The 27,894-nt window shown below is 29.8% G+C and overlaps 1 protein-coding gene across 3 annotated transcripts in view; it reads right to left on the bottom strand.

The window, feature by feature from the left end:
* The window catches only part of LOC129907442 (aromatic-L-amino-acid decarboxylase), a 56,695-nt gene extending 38,818 nt beyond the window's left edge, over positions 1 to 17,877 (bottom strand). The window contains exons 1-3 of one of the 3 annotated variants that reach the window (XM_055983681.1): positions 17,707 to 17,876; positions 15,250 to 15,371; positions 4,482 to 4,567 (exon numbers count right to left, since the gene is read on the bottom strand). In XM_055983681.1, coding sequence (XP_055839656.1) covers positions 4,482 to 4,567; positions 15,250 to 15,327 — 164 coding nt within the window. In that variant the 5' untranslated portion in view covers positions 15,328 to 15,371; positions 17,707 to 17,876. Of the gene's footprint in view, positions 1 to 4,481; positions 4,568 to 15,249; positions 15,372 to 17,706 lie in introns of all 3 variants that reach the window. The other 2 variants (XM_055983683.1, XM_055983682.1) reach the window with 2 other exon arrangements.
* Positions 17,878 to 27,894: the final 10,017 nt, after the last annotated feature.

Raw genomic sequence — 27,894 nt, 5'->3', positions numbered from 1 at the left:
TTCTCAAAGTACCGCTATTTTTTTTCGTGTTCTCTTACAAAGCGTCCCATATGGAAAAATGCAGTTTTTTTTTGCGTCAACTGAATAGACACACGGTCTTTCAAGGTCAATATCTTCGTTGTTTATCAGAGTTTTGAGGTGTTTGGCATACTAAATCAAAGGTTGAAATGTTCTCAGTGAGATTTTGTCATTTAATTAAAATTTAAAAAAAAGTAGTAGATTAAAAGCTTTGAATACTGTCGACAGAGCTTAAATTAATTTGTTAACGGAACAAGTACTGACCGGGTCTGCTATAGCTACCAAAATTGATCGGAGTTTTAGTGTGTTGCCTATTCGTACCTCAAAAATAAAAGTTCGTACAGGAAAAATATGAATTAAGGTAAAAAACGGCAAAAATAGCAGTTAATCGACGAGAAATTTTGAGATCTGCCTCCAATTCATTTGACTCTGGGGCAAAAATCAAACAAAAAGCTGGTGTTTCTGCAAGTGTTTCAACACTCCGCAGAGTAATTAACAGCACGGATCATTTTAACCCATTAAAAGTCCAAAAGAAACCAACTTTAAACAAGCAACAAAAAGGTATTCGTTTAGAATTTTCTAGACTCCATATGAGCTGGAAAAATGAGTGACGCAAAGTGGTTTTTCTCATTTGAAAAAGTTCAATTTTGATGGATTCATAATTGAAGTCATCGGGGCCATCAAAATTGACCTTTTTCAAATGAAAAAAACCACTTTGCGTCACTCATTTTTCCAGCTCATATGGAGTCTAGAAAATTCTAAACGAATACCTTTTTGTTGCTTGTTTAAAGTTGGTTTCTTTTGGACTTTTAATGGGTTAAAATGATCCGTGCTGTTAATTACTCTGCGGAGTGTTGAAACACTTGCAGAAACACCAGCTTTTTGTTTGATTTTTGCCCCAGAGTCAAATGAATTGGAGGCAGATCTCAAAATTTCTCGTCGATTAACTGCTATTTTTGCCGTTTTTTACCTTAATTCATATTTTTCCTGTACGAACTTTTATTTTTGAGGTACGAATAGGCAACACACTAAAACTCCGATCAATTTTGGTAGCTATAGCAGACCCGGTCAGTACTTGTTCCGTTAACAAATTAATTTAAGCTCTGTCGACAGTATTCAAAGCTTTTAATCTACTACTTTTTTTTAAATTTTAATTAAATGACAAAATCTCACTGAGAACATTTCAACCTTTGATTTAGTATGCCAAACACCTCAAAACTCTGATAAACAACGAAGATATTGACCTTGAAAGACCGTGTGTCTATTCAGTTGACGCAAAAAAAAACTGCATTTTTCCATATGGGACGCTTTGTAAGAGAACACGAAAAAAAATAGCGGTACTTTGAGAATTATTCTTTCTGATTTGGTTTCTCAACATCGTAAGCTAACTGTAAACATCATCAAATGTTACATGAAAGATCAATCTTAGGAAAAAATGGACAAAATACCTTTAAAAATTTGTGTGCTTATTCAGTTGAAGGGGAGTGTATATTAATAATATAAAACAACATTGGGGGTTTTTGTTGCGAGAGCACATAAATTTAAAAGCTTTTTTTTTTTTAGTTCAAGGTGATATTTTTCAGTTGTTAGGTATTTATGTAAATATTTTTTAGCTTTAATGCTGACCTAAAGATTGATTTAGATAAATCAACTGTGGTTGATGCTGATATCCATAAAAATGAGAGCGAAAGGTTATTTGGCTTGGAAAAAGAAGTTCGGTTTGATTGATCTTGAGGTATTGATAGTTAAAGTCAAAAGTTAGATTTTCTTTTAATGACTAATATTGCAGTCTAAAAAAATCTTGAAAGCGTCAAACAAAAAGAAATTTGAAGCTTTTTCTAAAAATAACCTATAATTATTTTATCAGAAATAAGTTTCCCACTTTCCTATATAAAAAAAAATAAAAAAATTGATTTCGGGATATTTCTAATCACTATTAAAAAAAAATGCTAATAAGATCTATTCAGATCGAACTAGAAGAATTTAGCTTTTTATCGTTTTAGTTTTATCATTATATGATCATTTTTCAATGGTTGATTCATTTTGATTGTTCTTTTAACTTTATGGGCTAGTGTAGAAATTTATTTATTAGAGGTATTGCCTGCTTGAAGGCCAAAGCCAAAAAGCAAATGAGAGTGAATCGCCGGGTTTTCAAGTTTCAAGCTTAACCTACAGTAAAGTAATAATAAATTTTGGAAAATGAAATACGATACCAAATGAAAAACTGCGGCTAACAAGAGCATTTTTGGTAAATATTGCATGTTATTTTGCATAAATAATTTATTTATGAAATAGAAATATTACAAATGGGGAAGTTACAAATAATGAAGTTAACAATTAAATTAATTAAAACGCATTTTATAATCTTTGAATTTAAACAAATAAACAAATAACGTCGAGTATTAAAAAAAGTTAAGAAAACAGACTTTTATAGTCTATATATAACATGATTTAAAATAAAAACAAATAAAAAACAACATGAACACCTGAAACCTTCAGTTATTTACTTGAAGGCAAAGGAACATATGATTTTCAGTGTTTGATAAGTCAGCTATTACATGAAGCCTCAAGAGGCTTGACTCTTTTTTCGAATTTTCTTTTGATAACACTGTGATAGTTCGATTTTGCAACAGAAGCGAGACACATCGATTCTAGTTAATTCGAGTATGCTGAATTCAGTGGTGGCAACCGTTTTGAAAGTTTGGCTCAAGTTTTAGAGATATTTCGAAAATAAAATCTTAGGTCGGGGATATTAAAATACTGATAATTTCGAATAATTAAGTTTTTTAAGCAGTTTTTAGTTTAGAGAAAAGCTATTCCTGTATATAGCTTTATGTTTAACACTATTCCAACCTAGATTGTTATGTTTCGGTCGCTTACAAACATTTTATAAACAAAAACTTCAATTTTTCATGTTTTTTTTTATTTTGTTGACTTTCAAAGCCTTTAATATGAAGGCAATTTGAGTTTAACATTGATTCGGGATATTTTATATTATTTAAATAGCATATCATTCCAAAAATGAATAAAATACTGCAAACCTGAAAAAGTTCACTAGTGAAAATCAGCCTACTAAGCTACGGAAATGTATCAAAACCTGAACTTAAGATTAAATTAAGATAGTTTTTGGATTTTCAACTTAAGCTTAAGATATATCAGAAAATAAATTAATGAATTAAACAGTTTTTGGAAAAACTTTTATAACTGTAATATTTAAAAAAAAAAAGGAAGCCAAATATATATGTATGGCTTCGGATTCGAGTTCAGCACCCCTTTCACCTTCAGAAAAGTATATTTTGGTTCTTGTGGCAAAAAAAAAGTTTAATTTTGCTTACCAGTGTTATTTAATACATTTTCGTAGCTTAATAGACTAATTTTCACTAGTGAACTTTTTCAGGTTTGCAGTATTTTATTCATTTTTGGAATGATATGCTATTTAAATAATATAATATATCCCGAATCAATGTTAAACTCAAATTGCCTCCATATTAAAGGCTTTGAAAGTCAACAAAATAAAAAAAAACATGAAAAAGTGAAGTTTTTGTTTATAAAATGTTTGTAAGCGACCGAAACATAACAATCTAGGTTGGAATAGTGTTAAACATATAGCTATATACAGGAATAGCTTTTCTCTAAACTAAAAACTGTTTAAAAAAACTTAATTATTCGAAATTATCAGTATTTTAATAGTCCCGACCTAAGATTTTATTTTCGAAATTTCTCGAAAACTTGAGCCAAACTTTCAAAACGGTTGCCACTACTGAATTCAGCATACTCGAATTAACTAGAATCGATGTGTCTCCGCTCTGTTGCGAAAAAAAGTTCTAAAAACTATCACAGTGATAATCATTCTGTGAGGCGCGTACTATTACATGATGCCTCTTGAGTCAAAGACTCAAATTTGACATTTCTCTTTTGATTTAAGTATTGTTGTTGTTGTATTCCACCAAGAAGCAAAAAGAAAAGAAAGGGAATGTTGAAAAAAGAAAGAGTGGAAAAAGAAACGTCAAAAAAGAGGCTCAGAATTTTGGCCCACGACTCTCCGGTCGGATAATTTTTTTGTTTTATCTTCTTTCTCTTTTGCACTCATTAGTTTTGAAAAGAGGCGCGCCTCTTGAGGCTTCATGTAATAGCTGACTAAGGAATCAATTATTATCAGTCTATTTTGAAACCCACAGGCTGTTCAAATAATATCCCATGTGTTTTTTTAGTAGGTATTAAGTGGATCTTACACAACTAGATTTGTGAAAAAAAAATGCTTCTACCGCTTAAAAATTGGAAAATTGTCTAGACAATTTTTTGACATCATTTAATTAATTTTTAAAATTTAAAATTTAGATTTTCTTTAATTAAAAAAAAATTTTAATAAAAAAAAAATTTGGCAGCCATAAAAGTTTAAATATTTTATTGTTGCCGACGACGTCACTATGTTGGCTTGGTATTAATAACTAAAAATTGTTTACCTGTCTCTGATGTTTTCCAGATATTCCGCAATGTAATCAATCATAGACTTCGCAAAATCTTTGAACTCAGCAGCTTCCATGTCGATCTGTAAAAAAAAATAATCCGGCATAAAGAAAATAGTTTGATATGAAACAAATGTTATTATTATTATTAGTCTAAGAGCTGACAGCTGCATGAAAAGTATCCAATTTGTACCTGGCCGTAGCAAAATCGGTAGTCTTTGTTGACTTTTCTGAGAAAAAGTGCAAAAACAAAACAGTTTTTTACATGATTATGAAATCAAACAAAATATTAGCACAACAATAGATCTTCTATACATGGCGGCAGACTAACGTTCTTGCAATCGCTATCACAATAAGCCGACCTATGGAAAGCCAACGGAGAGCTTTCCGTACTCCGTGGACGGCATGTACTTACTTGCAATAACATTTCATGCGAAAAATTTTCTGTCAGCTCTCGGCCTTAATAAAGAAGTATTAGTTCTGTAAATGGGGACGGGGAGTCGTTGTTACGTCAGCAAAATTGGGGTGAAATATTGAAGAGGGGTTGATTTTGCGTACAAATCTCAGTTAGTGTCGTGTTGGTTTTTCTATGGTTGTACCATTTTGAAAATAATATTTAACTTTATCTCTAGTCTCTAGTGTATTCAACTTTATTATGATTAAATATACTAGAATTAAAGTTATCCCTGGCGTTATTTTTTCTCCCTATAACTCTCAATAGCTAGGATACGACTCTTCCCTAAGAAAATTTCAAAGGACCTTTCTGATTGAAAATACAGGATGATTCAGGAGAAAAGAAAAAAATCGTATAGGAAGGGGCTCTTAATTTTATTACAAAACTTGACACAAGCTTCTTTAATCTATAAAAAAACATCTAGGTTAGGTATATACAAAATTTCTTAAATACTTAAGCATATATACATACATATACATACTTCTGTTGAAGTCTACATAAACAAATCTCTGTGCTAGTGAACATTTGACATCAATCGCTGGTACTTTCTTTAAGCTTGTTAATCTCATGAATACGTACCTACATAAGCAACAAAATACACACATTCCTTTTTTCTTCAATTTTCAAATTTATTTGTTTGAAAAAATATGAATGAGGCATAGAAACTCATGCTAAAATTTAAAATTTTAATTAATTCTTATGTGTGAAAGAGATTCCCGTACATTTTGCACGTGAACTACTTTATCGCTCGTGAAGTAAAACTCTCCATTTTTTTCTCCACCAAGGTTCACACGAACATTCAGGGGTGCATACAAAATACAAATTTATATGGATTCACGACTTTCTTCACAAGTATGTACTAGTTAACATAAGGAAATAATGTAAATAAATTATGAATAATGAAATTATGACTAATATTCAAATTACTTAAGAATAAATTAAAATTAAATGGGAGTTAGGACGGTAAATTCAAGAAGGCATTTTTTAAGGAAGATTTAGAAAGGTGTAGATCGAAAATATTGGAATTTTTGCAGTTGTTCAACATTCAAGTGAGGAAGTCGAAAAAGGATACATTTCTTAAGCGACGAGGTTTTCTATTAAATGAAATCTTTTCGAGCAAATACGGGCAGTCAATGTTAACTGTAAGTAACAGATGAACAAAGAGAATATCAGCATTATTACGACGAGTGTACAAGCACAAGGTTTGTATGTTTAGGAGTTTAAGGCAATTTTCGTAAGGAGGAAGATTGAAGGAATCATCCCTCCTTAAACAACGCAAGCCGAAACGTAGACATCTTCGTTGCACAGATTCGATACGTTTAATATGGGCCTGCTGATACGGATCAGAGAATTCTTTTAACCATCTCTTTATAAAGGCAAGGGTCGAGTTAGCTTTATGTATTATGTTGTCAATGTGTGAACGAAAGTTGAGCTCTTTGTCACAAATGACACCCAAATCACGTATGGAATCGACTTATGGCACAGTTTCGCCATTAATATAATATGGTCGGGGTGAGGAACTATGCGCTTACGTGAGAAAGTGATGGTGTGACATCTACTGACGTTAAGCTCAAGTTTGGTTTTTTTGGCACCAGAAGGAAAAAATATTCAAATTACGTTGCAAATCATACAAATCTTCAATTGAGGAGAAACTTTTAAATATTTTCTTATCATATATGGAAAGTCCACAGTTAAGAACCTGGGTTACATCACTTATTGCTAGAATTAATGACAATGGGCCTAGATGGCTGCCTTGTGGTACACCCGAAGCAGAGATACCTAGAAGGGGATTGGAAACTTTCGTTTCGTTTGTTTATTTCGTGTTGTTGTAATTTCTTTTGTATAGGTGAATAAATAAGAAATACACACACAGTGTAGTGCTCCGTGGCGCGATGGTAATTGCGATGGACTACAGCGCCAGATATCGTGAATTCGATTCTCAGCCTCCACCAACAAAAACTAAAAAGTTTTTTTTCAGGGGTACTACCTCTTGCGAAGAATTTACAAATCTTCCAAGAGTATCATTTTCTTGAAAAAGTGCATCTCTGCTTAGCCGTATAGCCGTTCGGATTCTGCGGTAAACTGTAGGTCTCTTCTATTCTTGAGAGTTAATTACACGCACGTAAGAAGGGTTGAGAGATGCTATTCTTTCTACCTGCACTTTAAAAATGTTATGATCTTTTTTTATTGCTCAGATATTAATTTTTGAATGGAATTATTTTTTTCTTACCCATGATAATTTTTGACTTTGGGGCCGATTTTCTTCGAAAAATGTGTTATAAATATAGTGTTTTATAAATTTATTCTTATGAAGAAAACAATAATAAACAAAAATGTTGTTCACAAGTTTGCCAGAAAACTTATAGATTTTATGATATTTGGGAAAACCTGCATCAGGTAAAATCTCTAAAAAATGTGTTTTTTTGCTTTAGTCAAAATTAGGTACGAATTAAAAATTTATTTTTGTAGTTAAGATTAATGAAGTTTTTATCATAAGTATTAACGGAGTTATTAACATTAACATGAGTAAGGCATTCCAAAGTAAGCGTTTTCTTAAATCATCGCTAAAGGGTATCAACTTTGCAGATAGAGAGTTACTGTAGAACAATTTTTTTCTTAGAATATACCCAAGAATCATCCCTCTTCTGATATCATCCCGGGACACCCTGTATATATATTAGGGTGGGTCAAAAAAATCGAAAATTTTTTTTTTGATTTGGTACTCCGAAAAATCGATTGCTAGACCCCTCTAGAATATACACACCAAATATGAGCTCTTTATATTAATGGGAAGGTCCTCCGCTTTGCAATTTTCCATTTTTACATCAAGCTTCTACTAAAAAAAAATATTTTTTTTATTAATTGACTTTTTAGCAAATTTCTTTTCAGATTCTTGTAGGAAATTGAACGCTCTACAAAACAGGCCTTATACACTTTTTTCGTTTATCTAACCGTTGAATAGATATTTGAGGTAAAAAAATCGAGAAAATCTTTAAAAATTCGTTTTTTGGTCTTAATTTTGTAACAAACTGAAAAATTATAATCATCAAACGAGCAAGACATATTCTTGTTGGAAATTGATTGCTCCACAAAAAAGGTCTTGTTAACTTTTTTCATTAATCTAACCATTCTAAAGATATTCGAGGTCAAAGTTAAAAAAAATATAAAAACTTTTTATATTTAAAAAAAAATTCCAATTCACTGAAACTTCATAATTTTCAAATTAGCAAGATATATTCTTGTAGGGGCTTAAAAGTTCTACAAAAAATTTCTTGGAATGAAATTGATTGCTTTAACCGTTTAGAAGATATTCGTATCCAAACCAATGCTCACTGATTTCAATAGTTTTCTTATGACCCGTATGCATTGCGATTTGGATACGAATATCTTCTAAACGGTTAAAGCAATCAATTTGATGCCAAGGAATTTTTTGTAGAACGTTTAAGCTCCTACAAGATTACGTCTTGTTAAATTGAAAATATTAAATTTTCAGTGAACTGGAAAATTTTTTAAAATATAAAATGTTTTCATAATTTTTTTTAACTTTGACCTCGAATACCTTTAGAATGGTTAGATTAATGAAAAAAGTTAACAAGACCTTTTTTGTGGAGCAATCAATTTCCAACAAGAATATGTCTTGCGCGTTTGATGATTATAATTTTTCAATTGTTACAAAATTAAGACCAAAAAACGAATTTTTAAAGATTTTCTCGATTTTTTTACCTCAAATATCTATTCAACGGTTAGATAAACGAAAAAAGTGTATAAGGCCTGTTTTGTAGAGCGTTCAATTTCCTACAAGAATCTGAAAAGAAATTTGCTAAAAAGTCAATTAATAAAAAAAATATTTTTTTTTAGTAGAAGCTTGATGTAAAAATGGAAAATTGCAAAGGACCTTCCCATTAATATAAAGAGCTCATATTTGGTGTGTATATTCTAGAGGGGTCTAGCAATCGATTTTTCGGAGTACCAATTCAAAAAAAAGAATTTCGATTTTTTTGACCCACCCTAATATATATATATATATATATATATATATATATATTTATATACATATGTATATACACACACACAGTGTAACCACAGTGTTTTCACGCCAAAAGTGTAAGACTTTTCACGCATACTTAGCCAAAAGTGTCGACTTTTCACGGATACTTAGTCAAAAGCGTACGACACGCAGCTTGAAGGCAAACCTGTATAAGAGTTTCCCAACTCTTTCTGTGTAACTCTGACCCAAAGGTACGTTGAAAAGGAGGGAAAATGAAGATCTAAAATCGACTATAAAGATGAATTCAGCCAAAGGATGAAGACTGTAGGAAATCTCATAGCTTCTAACTTGAAAATAATTATTTTGTGAGACATTTTGTCGAAAGCCTTACTAAAATCAGTTGCTCTTACATCGACTTCATCACCTTGATCCATTGTGGAAATTATATGAGAAGCGAAATCTACTAAATTGGTAATAGTTGATCTGACTGTGACAAAACCGTGTTAAAGTGGGGATATTATAGGTTTGCAATGAAAAGATATTGCATCATATATAATGGTTTCAAACAATTTAGGTATGCATAACAGTTTTGCTATGGGACGATAGTTGGAGACATCATTTGTACGTTCTTTCTTGAGAAAGGGAATTATAAATTATACTTCTCATGACTCAGGCAAAATGCCGGGTGGTAAGCGCATGAACCAAGTGAATTAAACAGTTTTTTAAGACGATGGCTGATATACCATATGTCCAGCAGAATAATCCTCTTTCAGTTTGCATATTTTTTCGATGCAGTGCAATAACACTCGCGCCAATAACCCCTGCAGGTGTTATTACCCAAATGAAAAGGAAATTTCCCTGCATGGTTTATTTCCTTTTTAATACGGCAATTACACCCGTGGGTGTTTTAGCTTTTTCTTATTATTTTTTTCCAGTTTTAACTGATCCACTTTAAAAGATCGAAAACCAAAAAATTGTACACGCCATACACTTTTAAATGCCTATTACAACTGAAAGTGCTTATTATTCACATTCAGAATGAAAAAAACAACTGTGGGGTTTAATACCTTTTCAAAGTGAGTGTTATTGCCACTTTTAAAAGGAAATAAAGCCTGCAGGGGATATTACCTTTTCGTTTGGGTAATAACACCTGCAGGGGTATTTGCCGCGGGTGTTATTGCACTGCACCACTGAAGAAGTTACTAATAACATCAGGATCTGAAGAAGAGGTGTCATTAAACGTCAGAGAGGAAGGGTAGCCATCAAAAATAACCTAGCGGTTGGGAGGCCGACGCGACGCACAGTGGGGAAAAGGCGGAAAAAACCCAACTTTCAGAAGTTCGATTTATTTTGATACTGCACGTGTTTCTAACAATAAATTAGTTGAAGAATCAGAAAATGGAAACTGTTTTTCAAAAAAAAAAAATTGTGGGCCTGGAGATTATCGCTCAAAATTGAAAAATAGTGAAAACTGATAAAAATACAAGTAGTTTCAAAATGATCTATTTACCGTATAATTTCAAGGTTTGAACCAACTTTTTTCGTAAATAGGCTTAAAAGAAATTGACAAACAATATGGTACATTAGTTTAGCGAAAAAGAATTGAATACGATTTTTTTGACAAAAAACATTCCATTTTAGTGACTTTTTATGTTCACATAAGGGTTTAACTACTTCCTCTGTTTGCCTCTGTTGGCGGATAGGTTTCGTTAGATAGTGTTAAATCTCAGCAATAGTTTTCAAAAAAAATCTCACCCGAAGACGTCCGTATTCGGTTTTTATAGCAATTTCAATCTGAAAAAATCATTCCAAAAAAGCAAAAAAAAAAAAATAAGGAAAAATAAATAAGCAGCTATTTTCGCCAGACAAATCTTTCTAAATGTATTTTGGTATGCTAAATCTGAATGTGAAGTCCGTTTTGCGAAAAAACGCAAAGTTTTTGATAAGATTGCAAAAAAAAATTTTAAACCCACAATTTTAAAGTTTTTCCCAATGTAGTGGCTGTTGGGATCAGGAGTTTGTATTAATGAAACCTGCATTGCACATTTACCTATTAAAACAAATGTTTTTTTTCACTAAGCCACTTTTTTGACTTTATTTATAACTATCGGAATCGGAATACAGTAAAACTGGTTATTTGAAGCCTCTCTTATCTTAAGTTCCACTTGTCTCCAAAAAAAGATAGAATGATTTGATGGAATGTTCCGCTAATTGAAGGAAAAGTTTAGGCTTGGTAGCCGTTTAAATTTTAGAACTAACCAAAGAAAAAAAAAGTTTCCAAAAAAGTTAAATTTTGAAAAAAATGTCATACCTACCTACCGTTTTTGGATATTTTTCCTTTTTTGAAAAATTTTTGATTTTTTTTTTGATTTATGTAAAATTTAAACGGTATTTATTAATAAAATGTTCAAATAAACTCAAAAGAATTTGATTTTTCTAGTAAAAAAGTGATTGGAAGTAAGTCATTTACAACAGCAAAAACTTGATTTCAGATTTTTTAATATAATTTTTTTCTGAGTGGTCGTGGCAATGGTTGGTCATTGATGCAGGTTTTTCTTGCTATTAGCTACCTTTCCTGTAAATTTCATGAAAATTGGTTCATTAGTTTAGTCTTAATTGAGTTTTTTTCCGGTCTCCCATACAAGGTGCCCCACTGTGCGACGCACTACGCATCGCACCACCGCTGAAACTTGTGAATTAATAACCCCGAACAGGGGTTAAACTTGATAATTGGAAAACCTGTTCGGGGTTATGAATTCACAATTGGCAGCGGTGTTGCGAAGTGCGATGCGTAGTGCGTCGGCCTCCCAACCGCTAGGTCGTGAGTTCAAGCCTCGAACATAAGCGACTTAGCACCACTGAAAGGAGTCTGATGATCGGGTTGGTCTCTGTGAAATAGCTATAACTCCTATGAACTTGGTGGTAACACACACAAGTTGTTGTTGTTCATTCAAAACCTTCAATATAAATTGATTACACAAGCAGCTGCCCTGCAAGTATGAAAGCTATACACAAACCTCTTCTAATAAAAAAAAAATCCAAAAACCCCTCTGGAGAGTCGCCAAAAAACGCTAAATACCAAGTTTGATGATAATCGGTCCATCCGTTTAGGCTTAAGCTTCGTATAAAGACAGGCAGACATACTGACAGATTGACGGACTGACAGAGTGACAGACAGACAGACGGACTTCCGGGACCCTCTTTTGGGCATTCTCTATGTATCATCGCAATATCATGGGAAAATATTATCTCAACTTTTTTTGTTTGTACGAATGCATAACTTGATATATAGTACCTATATCGCAAGTAAAAATACAAAATAATTGTTATTTGGCATTACTGACACAATCTTTAATTCAAAAATTTAAATAACGTTTGTTTTGATTTTGTTAAAATTAAAGAACTATGTAATTGAATTTATAAAACAAAACATAACCGTCTTGTTTTGTTTTATAAATTCAATTATTTCTTCCATTTTAACCGTATATAATCCATTTTTACCGCATATAATCGTTTCCTTAAATATCAAGGTTGTCATTTTTACTTGCGATATAGGTACTATATATCAAGTCATGCATTCGTACAAAAAAAAAGTTGAGATAGCATTTTTCCATGACATTACGATGGTAGAGAATGCCAAAAAAGTGGGTCCCGGAAGTCCGTCTGTCTGTCTGTAAACGATGCTACAGCCTAAACGGATGGACCGATTGATGTCAAACTTGGTATGTAGCATTATTTGGCGACTCTCCAGAGGGGTTTTTGGAATTAATTTTTTTGGACCAAAAATAACGGTATACCTACTTGTCATATACCGATTTTAGTAATATTGAAATTGCTCAAAAACCGCTCCACCGATTTTGTTTAAAAAATTCAAATGTAAGTTTTAAGACAATGTCTATCATCTTATAAAAATTTTTTTTTTGAAAATCATTAACTGTACCTGCCATAGTACCGTTTTTTTCAAATCCGATTATCTCCGAAACTGCTTATTCGATTTCAATGAAACTTTTTGTGAAGAAGCATTTATATAATTTTAATATAAGCCAAAAACAAAACTTAAAAAAAAATAATTTTTGGATTTTAAAAAAAAATTTGAAATTTTTTTTTGAAAAACCAAATTTTCGAAAACGGGACATTGAATTTTTTTGAAATTTTGTTTTTAGATGTTGATTAGTGATTTCTACAAAATGGCATACCAATTTTGTTCTAAAACTTTTTTTCCAAAAAATTATTTATAAAAAATTAGTTTTTTAAGAAACGGCTCAAACGATTTCGAAAATTTTTTTTCTAATAATGCATATTAATATATCAATCAAAACTGCATACTTGTTTTGGAGGGCAATTTGATTTCAGGCTTTATTTTATTTTTTTAAAAAACGAATTTTATTTGTTTTTAATTTTTTTTTTGACCTATATACCTACATTTTCCAAATTTCTATATAACAAGTCTTAAAAATTTAAGCAACTTTAACTCTAAGAGCAAGTTCGTGCGACCCAGTCGTGCATTTTATTTTTTTTTTACAGAGAGCGACATCAATAATTTACCAAAAATAACGGTACTTGTCATATACCGATTTTAGTAAAATTGAAATTACTCAAAAACGGCTCCAACGATTTTGCTTAAAAAATTCAAATGTAACTTTTAAGGCAATGTCTATCATCTTATAAAATTTTTTTTTTTGAAAATCATTATTAACGGTACCTGCCATAGTGCCGTTTTTTTCAAATCCGATTATCTCCGAAACTGCTTATTCGATTTCAACGAAACTTTTTGTGAAGAAGCATTTATATAATTTTAATATAAGCCAAAAACAAAATTAAAAAAAAAATTATTTTTGGATTTTTAAAAAAAATTTGAAAACTTTTTTTTGAAAAACCAAATTTTCGAAAACGGGACATTGAATTTTTTTGAAATTTTGTTTTTAGATGTTGATTAGTGATTTCTACAAAATGGCATACCAATTTTGTTTTAAAACTCTTTTCCAAAAAATTATTTATAAAAAATTAGTTTTTTCAAAAACGGCTCTAACGATTTTGAAATTTTTTTTTTCTAAAAATGAATATTAATATATCAATCAAAACTGCATACTTGTTTTGGAGGGCAATTTGATTTCAGGATTTATTTTATTTAAAAAAAAACGAATTTTATTGGACCTATATATTACATTTAACCAATTTCTATGTAACAAGTCTTTAAAATTTGAGCAACTTTAACTCTAAGAGCAAGGTCGTGCGACCCAGTCGTGCATTTTATTTTTTTATTTTACAGAGAGTGACATCAATAATTTAAAAAGTAATGTACATGTATTTTGGGTGCAGCGATGCGTGCAGGTGTGCCGCACATCTGTTTAAGCCATTATACTTTTACGGCCATATTATTTTAGTTTAAAAATACATCTAGATGTAAGGAAATGTCAAAAATAAATCCAAATCATTGATATTCACAACCTAAAAATAAAAAAATAAAGATAAATGCAAATTATACAAAATTTATTGAATAATCACATAATTTTTTTTGAGTGAATAATATGAAAAAAAAAAATCAAATCCTTGGATTTGTGAAACTCAGATTTATTTAAAATTAATTGGATTTAAAATTAATTTAAATCCAAAGTAAATCCAGAGTGAATAATATTGCCAATAGTTTCAGAGACCAATATTACCTTTACTGTAGTTTAATCATTAAAAACACACGTTTCGGTGCTCGGAAACTGGAGCCCAAATTATTAACAAATTATGTGTGGCAGAAGGAAAGAAACAAATTGTTTTCGTTATAGTGAAAGTTTCGTGTTTTTCAAAAGTGTGGAAGCCTCAAAAATCTCATAATCAACCCATCTTAAAAGCTGCAACAAAATCTTTCCGACGGTTGATTTTTCCTATTTAGTTACTTAATAAAGTTTTAGCCCTCTTAAGTAATTTTCAATTTTGCATGGGAAACAACAACAAATGATTGCTAAGGATAAACAAAAGTTTTGTATTTGTTGGTTTACAGAGAAAATTTGTTTCTAAACTTATACATTTTTGACGCTTCAACATTAAAGGATTATTAATAAAAAATAAAAGTAATCGTTTCTTGTTTACAGAATAAATTATTTACTCAGAAAATACTGAATAGGTACCAATAAAACACGGCTATTGCTTGTCTTGGAGTTGTAATTTGGTTCAAAAATGACAAGTTCCTGACAATCCTGTAAACAAATTAAATCTTTTTTTCGCGTCGAATAACTCATTTTTCATTTCCTATTGTATATAATATATTAGATCAATATCTTATTAATATTGGTTCTTAAATGCTAGATATGAACGTTCTTAGTTGCACTTACACTTTCAGGGCTTTTTTTGGGTTCACAATTTCTCTCGCTGCTATTGCCAGTCTTATCAGTTAATAAGCTTTCACTCATGATAAAAATGTTGTTAGTAAGATTCGAACGAAATGAATTAATAGCTTGGAAATATAAAAAAGTAAATCTCTGTTGTTTTAGATTTAATTTAATACCCATACATACGTATTCAATCAATATTCAAACTATAAATACATACAAAATTAAAGTTCAATTCTACATGTAAAGCAGTCAACGTTTAAAAAATATACATTCTATTTAAGTTAATGAACAAAAAATAAAAGTAAAGTAAAATAAAAATTATGAAACGAAACATTCTCACCTGAAATTGTAAAGTGATGTCACTTATTGCTACCGTATCAAAATTTTCGTTTTCCAAGGGAAGGAATCGAACAATCATCACATAACAATTTCAGATAAGAATATTTTCTTATTTCATACTTTTTAGAGCATGATTTAAAGAGTAGTCGGGTTTTGTATTTTTTTAATTAGCTATTTGTTTTTCTATTTGAAGTTGTCATTTTAGAAAAAAAAATTGTTTGGTGTGTGAAATTTGAGTTATACGGTAAATATGAGAAATTTACGAAATAAGAAACTAAATAGGTAGGTAGGAATCAGCTGATGAAACTTAAGTTTTTCTTAAACGGTTGTATGGTAAATAAGAATTGCGTATATGGACATTTTCGAGTCCAAAAATCTTGCACGTATGAAGGTACCTACATAGCTTGTTGTTTTTTTTTTTTTTTGAAATAAAACTAGGCATTATCACATTAAATTTTTAAATCAACAAAAATTAAAACTCGGACGATGAAAGATTTTTCTTGATTTCTGACTTTCACGTAAACGTCTGCACAGATTTCAACCAAAATTAAAAATAAAAACGTTTTGCCGACGTTAAACCTTAAAAATATAAAAGCATAATATTTTATTATTTTCGGTTTTTTTTTTAATATTCAATTATTTTTTGAAAATCGACCAAAATACAATGATTGTTTTTAAATTTGATTTATTGGTAATATTTTCTTTTTAATTGCGTTCCAATTTTTTTTTTTTTTTTCAAATATGATTGAAAATTTTTATTTAGGTATAAGGTACATTTTTTAAAACGACTTTCATGATTTTTAATTTTGTTTCATTGCATAGTAGGGGTAGGGGTCAAAGCCATTTAAAAAGATGTTTTTTTGTTATAAACATTAAATTTTACATTAATTTTGAGTTTTATTAAAGTTCTTATAAAATTTGATTAATAAATAATGTTATTTCACGAATTTAGCATACAAAGCAACTTTGGGTTAAGGCGAAGAAAGTTACATGCAAAAGTAGAAGATTAGAATGCATTCAACATAAGAAATATTTGTTATTCATTTCTTTCGCCTTATTAAGCAGTAGGTATAGAATTCCTTGATAAAGTAAAACTCAATAGATACTTCTTTTCAATTTTCGTTCATAAAATACAAATAATCCTATACCTAAAACTACTCTACTTAGCAATATTTAGCGAACTAACTGGAGCCGAAATCATTATGGTTATAGAAGTACCTACCTAACTTCATCTAACTGATTAAGTAAGACTCACACAAATATAAAGTAAATAATCAAGTTGCATTTGATTTGTTTCAACATTCGAAATACCCCTCTAATTGATTTCGTAACTGTTTTGATTTGCCGATTAATATCCAATCCAAAAAAAAACCATTACTATTTGACACATTTCAACTACATACTTCTTAAAAACATAAATTAAATAGGTAATATAGAAACAATTAAATTACAATTTCGATAATGACATTGAAGAATGATTCGTTTTGTGGAAATTATACCTTTCTATTTTAGTGGCAAAAGGTAAGCACTATAAAATAGAAAGGAATATTACACACTGCATGTAAAACCAAGTTTTTAAAACATTAACAAAAGTACTAGGTATGTGTTCGAAAATTGTTTTTTTTTTTTTTTTTTTTAATTGTTCATGCTTAACCATAGCCTAATAAAACTTTAAATATTTAATCCTAGGTATGTGTTCGAAAATTGTTTTTTTTTTTTTTTTTATTGTTCATGCTTAACCATAGCCCAGTGAAACTTTAAATATTTAATTCTAATGAATTTTTCATAAAAAGATACAAAATTAGACCAACTATTATAAACAAAACTCGAAAGTGAAATTATGATATTAAGAAACTATGCAATTAAACGTTCGATAACTTCTAAACGATATGGCAAATTTGTAAGTGCATTCAATTTGTTCAACGAATTCTTAGAAAATAATTTGTCAACACCCAACTAGTTTGTCAAGCAGATACCAACACAGCACACGTTTTGAAAAAAAAAAAACTAAGCCTAGATTTTAAAATACTATTTTATTTAAAAACAAAATTGAAATAAAATAAAACAAGACTAGTAATTTCTCAAGCCATACTATAGGAAATAATTTTTTCAACTTACTTTATCTGTCAATATAAAACTTAAAATCAATTAAAAAAAAATAATACACTTTATTTATGATGTTGCTCGGGTTTTAAACGTTTTTGTGTGTCGAATCAATTCACAAGCAAAGGTAAGGTAAGGTACAACTTACCCACTAGACGTTCAAACACTGACTGTGCTAATAAATGTATATCTGAAGCTTTTAAATTGTAATTCAATTTCGTATGTATGTATCTTTTTTGCTCTGTTCCAACTTCATGCAGCTACGGGGTGGTGTCAAACGCAAGCCAAAGCCAAATTGAGAGAGCTGAGGCTTTTCAACATAAACCTGTAAGTATGTAGGTTTTGTCTTTATATTTTACGCTGGACGTTAAAGTAGGGAAAACCCTCTGACTCTGACTACTTGAAAAAAAGACCAGATTTCAAATCACGTCACAAACACATAATACATTCTTTTTAAAAGCAATGTGTATTTATGTATGTATATCTATCTCATCGTCTTTATCTCTAAGATGGAACTGACTTTTCTCTCCGTTAGGCTAAGTGGAATCAAGTTTATGTTCAGAAAGGGGTTGGGCGTTAGGGAAGTTTAGTCCTTGATACATTTTGTTATTGATTTCAACAACGGGCATGACTTTGATTTCAACAAGTGGTGTGAATGATGACTTTGATTAATGATCTATGGGTGAGAAGGAGTAAAAGAGAACAAATTTAAGACTCACGTACACTTATTAGGCCAGTCATTATGTCGGAAAAAACGGCTTAGAAATGACAAATGACCGAGAAAGCTAAATTTTGGATATGTTGTAGAGGATGCTTAAAAAAGCTTAACTTGAAGTTTTCGACCAAGATTTCCTATGAGCTTTTTCCGCCATTTTGAAAAAAAGGATAAGGATAAGGTTTTTTGACAATAACTCGGCTATCTGACGAGAAGCGAAAATTTTACAAGGAGCTTTTTTGTAGCTTTTAACGAGTTCTACAATTCATGCATACACATTTTTTGTGTATCATGAACCGTTTTCGAGATATCGATTAAAAAAGTAAAAAATTTAGGACATGCTATTTGTTTTTTGACATAATCTTTTTTTGGGTGATGAATATCGAAAAAATTATTAACATAAAATTTGTAGACCACATTCAGACCTACAATGCCGTATTTTTATATTTTTTTTTGGACAAAAATTACGACTTCCAGCCGGCCGCAAATTCGTTTAGTCCGCTCCCACAGCCAAGCAAGCCGCCCGTTCGCTTGTAAAAAAAAAACAATCATTCATGTTTTTACTTGCGATATAGGTACTATAAAGTAAGTTTAGGATTCGTAAAAAAATCGAACTCGAGATAATAATTTTACATGACATTACGATGATGGAGAATGCCAAAAAAGTGGGTCCGGCAATTCTGTCTGTCTGTCTGTCTTTAAGAACCTCGAGCTACAACCTAAACTACTGAAGTGATTTTCTTCAAACTTGGTAGTTAACAGTTTTGGGTGATTCCCTAGAGGAGAAATTGAATTTTTTTTTTAGGACCAAAACTAACGGTACCTGTCATATAACGGAAACAGAAAAGTTGATTTATTTCAAAAACGGCTCTAACGATTTTGATTAAAATTTGTATGCTTACTGTTATTGATAAGAGCCGCCTTTGATAATACAAAAAATATTTTTTGTACCGTTACGTTTTTTTGGATTTATGAATTTCTCATAAACGACAAAACAGATTTCGACCAAATTTTTAATACAGAAACGTTTAAACAATCATTATTTAAAAAAATTTTTAATTTTTCTAAAAACACATTTTTGGATTTTTAAAAAATATTTCAAAATTTTTTTTTGAAAAATCAATTATTTGGAAACGGGTTGGTGAAAAATTTTGAAATTTCGTTTTTATGTGTAAATTAATTATTTATTCAAAATTGCATATCAATTTTTTTTTTTGACAAATGTTAGGAAATTTTAATATATAAAAAATTAATTTTTTAAAAAACGGCTCTAACGATTTTCGAAATTTTTTTTCTAAAAATTCCTTTTTATACTAGAAATAAAATGGCATACTTAGTTTTTTGTAAAAGAGCATTTAAAATGGTATTTAATTATTTATAAAAATAGATTTTATTTTTTTGCACCACTAACGAAATTCAGTGAAAATATCAAATTTTAATTTTCCCTTATTTTGTTCAGTTGAAAACTTTAACATTAGAGTAACTTTCACCATAAGAGCAAGTACGTGCGACCCTAGTCGTGCAATTTATTTTTAATGTTTATATCATTATATCAGTAACACATACATACAAATGTATGTATTTATTTAATAAATAATGAGAAGAAGATGGTAATGGTTTTTTTGTTACCCCAATTTTATTAACCCAAATTTTGTAAATACAGTATACCGGCTTTTTGTGTTGATTGTAAATTTTGTAATTTGCTTCAATCTCTATATTATTTAGTTCATCAAAATTGCAATTAGATCAGTGCCAATAATTTTTGAAAATAAAAATCTATTAGCAGCATTTTGGATAAATGGTATATGAAAGCGGAAAAATAAATTGCCCACAAACTAATTGGTGGAAAAGAAAGTGTTGGTGTCAAAAATCTTGGTTTTTTACGATTTCTGTCAAAAGTAGACCTCCTATCAAAAAAAGTTAAATGCAAAAGTTGTGGGTAATAAAAGTGTCATAACTTTTACTAAAACCATTTTATTTATATAATCTCAAAAATATTGAAAAAAATGCAAAAAATACGATTTTTTTATTTTTTATTTTTATCTTTTACCAAAATGGTTTGATTTTAACAAATCTTGGTTAAAAATTACTTTGTTATGTTTTCTATGTATTTTAAATGTTTTTTGAGCAAAAAGTTAATTTTTGGATTTTTGACGAATTTAATTTGATAAAATAGCCTATTTGTCAATCCAAAAAATTTTTGATTTTTGAAAAGCTTGGAATGCAGTTACTTAAATTAAAACCTTTTATTTAAGATTGTATGGAAAAGCTATACTTTTGATTTAGAAAATATTGAGAAAAATTGAAAAAAAAAACGATTTTTCAGATCGATTTTTCCGTAAATGACATAATATTGGCGAGAAATAATTTTCCATAGAAAACAAATTATACTTTTCTAATGGCCTTTGACCTTCTTAAATTCAATCTAGCATTAGAATAGCTCTAACGTGCAAAGTTTTTGAGATATTGAATTTTGAACGTTCAAAACACTATTTTTGTGATGTATTGGCATGGTTATATCTCAACGTGATAGAATTTTTCTGACTAAAGATTCGAGCTCAGCATACAAAAAATCATTAGAAAAATATACTTTGATTTCTATATAAAAAAACTTTTTGACTAGTGAAATCGAACAAGGCATTCACCCGCCCCCTTTTCCACCAATTAGTTTGTGGGCAATTTATTTTGCCGCTTTCATATACCATTTATCCTAAATGCTGCTAATAATTTTTTATTTTCAAAAATTATTGGCACTGATCTAATTGCAATTTTGATGAACTAAATAATATTGAGATTGAAGCAAATTACAAAATGCACAATCAACACAAAAAGCCGGTATACTGTATTTACAAAATTTGGGTTAATAAAATTGGGGTAACAAAAAAACCATTACCATCTTCTTCTCATTATTTATTAAATAAATACATACATTTGTATGTATATGTTACTGATATAATGATATAAACATTAAAAAAAAACATGAATGATTGTTTTTTTTTACAAGTAAACGGGCGGCTTGCATGGCTGTGGGAGCGGACTAAACGACTTTGCGGCCGGCTGGAAGTCGTAATTTTTGTCCAAAAAAAAATATAAAAATACGGCATTGTAGGTCTGAATGTGGTCTACAAATTTTATGTTAATAATTTTTTCGATATTCATCACCCAAAAATAGATTATGTCAAAAAACAAATGGCATCTCCTAAATTTTTTAATCGATATCTCGAAAACGGTTCATGATACACAAAAAATGTGTATGCATGAATTGTAGAACTCGTTAAAAGCTACAAAAAAGCTCCTTGTAAAATTTTCGCTTCTCGTCAGATAGCCGAGTTATTGTCAAAAAACCTTATCCTTATCCTTTTTTTCAAAATGGCGGAAAAAGCTCATAGGAAATCTTGGTCGAAAACTTCAAGTTAAGCTTTTTTAAGCATCCTCTACAACATATCCAAAATTTAGCTTTCTCGGTCATTTTGCATTTCCAAATGTGTATATAATATATACCAAGCTGTGTTAGTATAGGCCAGTCATTATATACATTTGGAAATGCAAAATATAAATATACGACATTGTAGGTCTGAATGTGGTCTACAAATTTTATTTTAATAATTTTTTCGATATTCATCACCCAAAAATAGATTATGTCAAAAAACAAATGGCATGTCCTAAATTTGTAGAATGAATTGTAGAACTCGTTAAAAGCTACAAAAAAGCTTCTTGTAAAATTTTCGCATCTCGTCAGATAGCCGAGTTATTGTCAAAAAACCAATTTTATCCTTTTTTCAAAATGGCGGAAAAAGCTCATAAGAAATCTTGGTCGAAAACTTCAAGTTAAGCTTTTTTAAGCATCCTCTACAACATATCCAAAATTTAGCTTTCTCTGTCATTTTGCATTTCTAAGCCGTTTTTTTCCGACATAATGACTGGCCTAGTATAGTTATAGAGCGAAGAGGATATTAAGCTTTTCTAAAATTAATTCAACTAGTGGTTGGAGCACTTATAAGTTATGATCATTTTAAAAAATATTTTTTTTTCGGTAAATGTACCTACTTTATATATTTCTCAAAAAGTAGATGTGTCAAGAAAAAAAAGCTGAGAATATTTATAAGATTATACAGGGTGATTCAGGAGTAATATGCGAAAAAGCTAGGGCGTGTAGGTTTGGTAGAGACAAGAAAAAAATCGTATGGGAGGGGGGGTCTATTCCCCCTCGTTAAGCCGGGAGGAGCAATTTCAAATATAATTGACTTCATATTATTTGACTTCTTATGCCCCAAAGGGGGCATTTCCAAATGCCCCATACGGAAATTCCCCGCGTGGGGCAGTTGAAATGTGATCATAAACCAGACATTTTGGTTAAAGGTAAGGAAGAAGAATAAGAACTGTCGTAACAACTTTCGGGGATGGTTTTATGGGAAAAAATTTTCATATTTGTTATTTACAATTGATGCCCTTACAAACAATAATACCTAATGCCTGTTAGCGGTTTTTTTGGCATTCTCCTTTATAAACAACTTTAATTTTTGGTTTATATTTATATTTTTTTCTAAGTTTTGTTAAACAATTTTGAAAAGTAAGCAATAAAATTGGTTCACATGAATAAAGGCTACATAAATTTGAATGGCTGTAGCTGGAAGCTCGATGAATAGAATTTACAAAACAAAAATTAGGATTTAAGGAAAAGGTTTTTTCACTAATTTTTCATAGGATACTACATACATATTATACTGATTCAAAACTTTTTTTTTTTCAAAGTAATACCGAAAATATTGGTAAAAATATCGTTATCTTAAATATATATTGGAAATTTAAGATTTTGTTTAGTGTCGAGAAAAAAAAATCAAAACAAAAAAAATTTTTTAAGTTAAAAAAATTATATTAAATTTTTTTTTCAAAAACTATAAAAAATTTTTGTTTTCAAACAATTAAAATATTTTTTTTTACATTTGACACTTCAAAATTATATACCTATAAATTTTGAATAAAATTGACTTATGCCTTGATGAAATATATGAAATTAAAAAATATGTCAATTTTTGAAAAACGGCAACGCCATATTTCCGTTCTCCGAATTTTTTGAGAAAAAGAGTATAATGTACACCAAATTTAATCGAAATTGTTAGGTTTTCCAGAAAATTGCAATACCTCGAAAACTTTATATGGGAGATATGCGTTAAAAAGGAGATATTAAAAAAATAAAAAAAATGGGTCTAGGGAATTACGTAAAAATCATCTGTACCAAGTTTCAAGCAAATCTATCCATCCGCTAGGACCTAGCTCGATGTACAGATGGACGCACAGACCGAAAACCACTTTTTTTTATCTTCAACATCATCTTAATGTTGGTTTTGATTAAAACCTCTAATTTTTTTTCTACACGAAACCAATATTTGCCTTATAGAGCAACTAAACATACTGTTAAAGTTTCAGCCCTTAATATTAACATTAAGTAACGCGGCCGCATCGCAAATTTCTATTTCCCATATAATTTACATGGAAAAGATTGTGTTTTTGAGTTTTGAATTTTATAACTTTTAAGTGGTTCATCAAAAAGGCTACGTTTAATCATTTTCTTGTATTAAATTGAACGCTCTACTAAATTGAATTTATAAAATTAAAAAAAAACCGACGCGAAAAATTAATTAAAATAATTTTTAGTTGAAAAAATGAATAAATCGAATTTATTGAAGAAATCTAGTATGAAAGTATTAGGGGTTTGAGAGTTATATCAAGGATCTGTGAAACCAAAACACATAGAATTAAAATATTCGAAAAGTTTGCCAAATTTTTTGAAAAACCTAATAGTTTCGTCAAAAAATTGAAAAAAATAAAGAAAAAATTATATTTTATATTTTAAAGTTTAATAACTTTGAAACGGAGCAGTTTATCAAAAAAAATTTAAAATTTTTTTTGAATCAGTCTAATACATATAAACAAAAATATAAAAACCATTTCAAGTCAGCTGTAATTTTATAGGTTCATAAATTTGGAACCAAATACGAACAAAATATTCTCCAATTTTCTAAAATAAAATAGTAAAAATTAATTCAGGGCAAATAAAGCTTTGTTCTGAAAAAAGGATACGAGTTTTCCTGATTTTCTTATTTCTATCTGCTTCGATTTATTTTCTCTTCTTAAAAGCCCACAGCAGCTGCAAACAAAATCAATTTTTGTTTTTAAGCAAGTAGGTGTACCTACTAACTATTGAAATAATTTTTTCAAATTGAAATTATTTGACGCGAGTCCCCGCCTACGTACATGGAGTAATATGTATGTACCTACTACACAACGGCGTATACAAGGGGGGGTCACGGGGTCATGACCCCCCCCCCCCCCAAGAACTCAGAACTTAAAAAAGAATTTGTTATGTGATACTGAAATCTCTTGAGTAAGATTATTTTCAAAATGTTGAAGTTTTAGAACATGAACGAAAATTAAAAGTAAACAAAATTTTTGGTATTCAAACAAACTATTTTACCATATTTTGGGGATGTGGTCATATTTTAAGCGAACGCTATGCTGGATTAGGATTATTTTGATTCGTTCGATAATATAAGTTGAGCTGTAGAGTTTTGTATGGAAACAAAATCCGGATAAGTATTATATTCAAAGCTTTTTAAAAGAAATTGAATCTAGTAGGTACACAAAAATAATATCTTAAGGGCAAGACACTGCTTACCAGCAAATAAAAGAAGCAGCCATAATATCTTCTATTTTTACTTGCGATATAGGTACTATAGGGCAAGTTTAGGATTCGTAAAAAAAATCGAACTCGAGATAACAATTTTACATGACATTACGATGATGGAGAATGCCAAAAAAGTGGGTCCGGCAATTCTGTCTGTCTGTCTGTCTGTCTGTCTGAGCTGCAGCCTAATCGAGTGAAGTGATTTTCTTCAAACTTGGTAGTTAGCAGTTTTTGGTGATTCCCTAGAGGAGAAATTGAAATTTTTTTTTATGACCAAAACTAACGGTACTTGCCATATAACGGAAATAGAAAAGTTAATTTTTTTCAAAAACGGCTCTAACGATTTTGATTTAAATTTTTGTGTGTAGTACTACACATAAGAGCCAACTTTTAAAATAAAAAAAATATTTTTTGTACCGTTATTAATGGTACCTGTCATAGAACGGTTTTTTTCGTTTCTGAATATCTCGTACAACATTAACCCGATTTAAATGAAAATTTTTATACAAACGTGTTTAAGTAAAGATAATATTAAGAATTTAGAAAATTTTCAAAAAACGCATTTTTCAAAATTCAAAATTTTTTTTTGAAAAATCAATTTTTTGAAAACAGATCAATGAAAAATTTTGAAATTTAGTTTTTATGTGTAAATTAATTATTTCTTCAAAATGGCATACCAACTTTTTTTTTGAAAAATGTTAAAAAATTTTTATACATAAAAAATTATTTTTTTAAAAAACGGCTCCTACAATTTTCGAAAATTTTTTTCTAAAAATACCTTTTTATACAAGAAATAAAATGGCATATTTGTTTTTTTTTTTAAGATAATTTAAAATGGAGTTTAATTAATTATAAAAACAGATTTAATTTTTTTATACTACTTATGAAATTTCTTCAAAATATCAAATTTTAAATTTCTTGAATAAAAAGCTTTAACATTATAGTTACTTTAAGCATAAGAGCAAGTACGTGCGACCCCAGTCGTGCAATTTATTTTATATGATGAAGTGAATAAAATATGTTTTAAATAGGGAAGCTTTCTGTGGCCTTGCTGTGTGGAGGTCAATTCTGTTGATAAAATTCGTCATTGGCAAAATGTTAAAGGAGGATATCATTTCTCAAATCTTTTTAGTTTTTTGCAATGTTCCAGTTCAATACATTCGTCTGATAAAATTTGGTGAATTTTGTTTGCTTATAGAATATAACAGTATTTTGTACTTACTAAATTTGCTAGATCTGTTGCATTTTTTGAAACAACTATCGATTTGTTAATCATCAATGGCCAGCCAATTATAGAAGCAATGTAAGCAACCTTATCTAAGGCAATTTAAATATTATTATTAAATATCACTTAGGGCTAATTTTTTGAATAGTTAGATAAACCTAAGTTAGAGCTTATTCCTAGGAATAAAAGTTTTTTTTTATAGTGACATTTATTCTTCTGATAGTCTATCTGACAATTGAAAAAGCAGGCTTAATCTAATAAATACAACTGAATGTTTTTTATATTGTAAACCGCTGATTAATACCTGAAAACGGACGAATTCCAAAATATCGCCAAAATTATTTTTTTTGGGCCTTACCAATAATGAATCGCTAAACACACGTTTTTAATTATCGTCGGGTTTAAATTTACCGTCGCGTTAAATTGGGTGTATACTAATAATCAAAATAAACACGCGTTTAACTAATTGTGCTTCTATTACCAAATCTATTACATTTGTTGTCAAAATGACATAATTGAAGTGACATTTTTTGCACGTAATGTAATAATGAACAAAAATATAACTACAAAATACCTACATACCTTCATATATTTGTATTTTGGTTGTAAAAGTTAAAAAATGGAGCCCAAGCAAGGAGGCCAAAATTACATAAAAAAAATGTTCATCTATCTTAAAGTACGACGATAGTTTGACTCAAAACAATGGTGTAGTTGTGGCTGTAGCTTGTAGTACTGCCAAAATTTTAATGAGGAAAAACAACAACAAAAGTTGGCAGCATCTGATCAAAAAGTTGAGAATTATTCAACTTGCGCTACAAGCTACAGCCACAGCTACACCATTGTGTTCAGGGGGCTAGTTTTCTTTTTCAGCCTTTTCTGAAAGTAATGAATATTTATTAATAAAAAAGATAAATATTTATAAACAAATAAATTTTTCCATTTACTTATTTAATAAATTGCCGCCAATATTATTAATTTTTCTCAACAGCTTGTTGACTTGACAAATGTTTTTTTTTTTGCTGACAAATGACAGTACAAACCGTGCGTTTACATTTAACCGCGCGTTTATAGTTCAGTTTCCCAACTATAAAATTAACGTGGCGTTAACCCTTAACCTGACTATTAAATTGGTTATTGGTATGGAGAAATATTTAACGCTCAGTTAAATATTTAACTGAGCTTTAAATTTGATTATTGGTAAGGCCCTTTGTCTTTACTATTTTAATAGAGGTATTTTAAATTCCCATACAATTTTAAAACAAAATTTAAAAAAAATTATATTTTCAATGCAATTTTTTTTACAAAACTTTGCGATTCGTTTGCCTGAGGTTAGGAAGACTTTTAATTCAAAAGTTAAAACTGTTATTAAGTAAAAACGATTTTTATTTTAACTTTCTGGGCTAGCGGAAAACAACGAACAGTTGTTTTAAGGCAAATTATTCAATCGAAGTACTCGTACAGCACATTTTATTTTTAGGAGAGGATAGCCTCAATTGGTCAAAATTGAAGCCTAGTACGCTGCTGATAAGAAACGAAAAATCCCATACAAAAATGAAACAACGAAATGGTAAACCAAAA

The sequence above is a fragment of the Episyrphus balteatus genome, chromosome 1 (genome assembly GCF_945859705.1).
Source record: "Episyrphus balteatus chromosome 1, idEpiBalt1.1, whole genome shotgun sequence".
NCBI lineage: Eukaryota > Metazoa > Arthropoda > Insecta > Diptera > Syrphidae > Episyrphus > Episyrphus balteatus.
The sequence above is the reverse complement of the archived record's forward strand: the minus strand, read 5'-3'. Positions and strand labels throughout refer to the sequence as shown.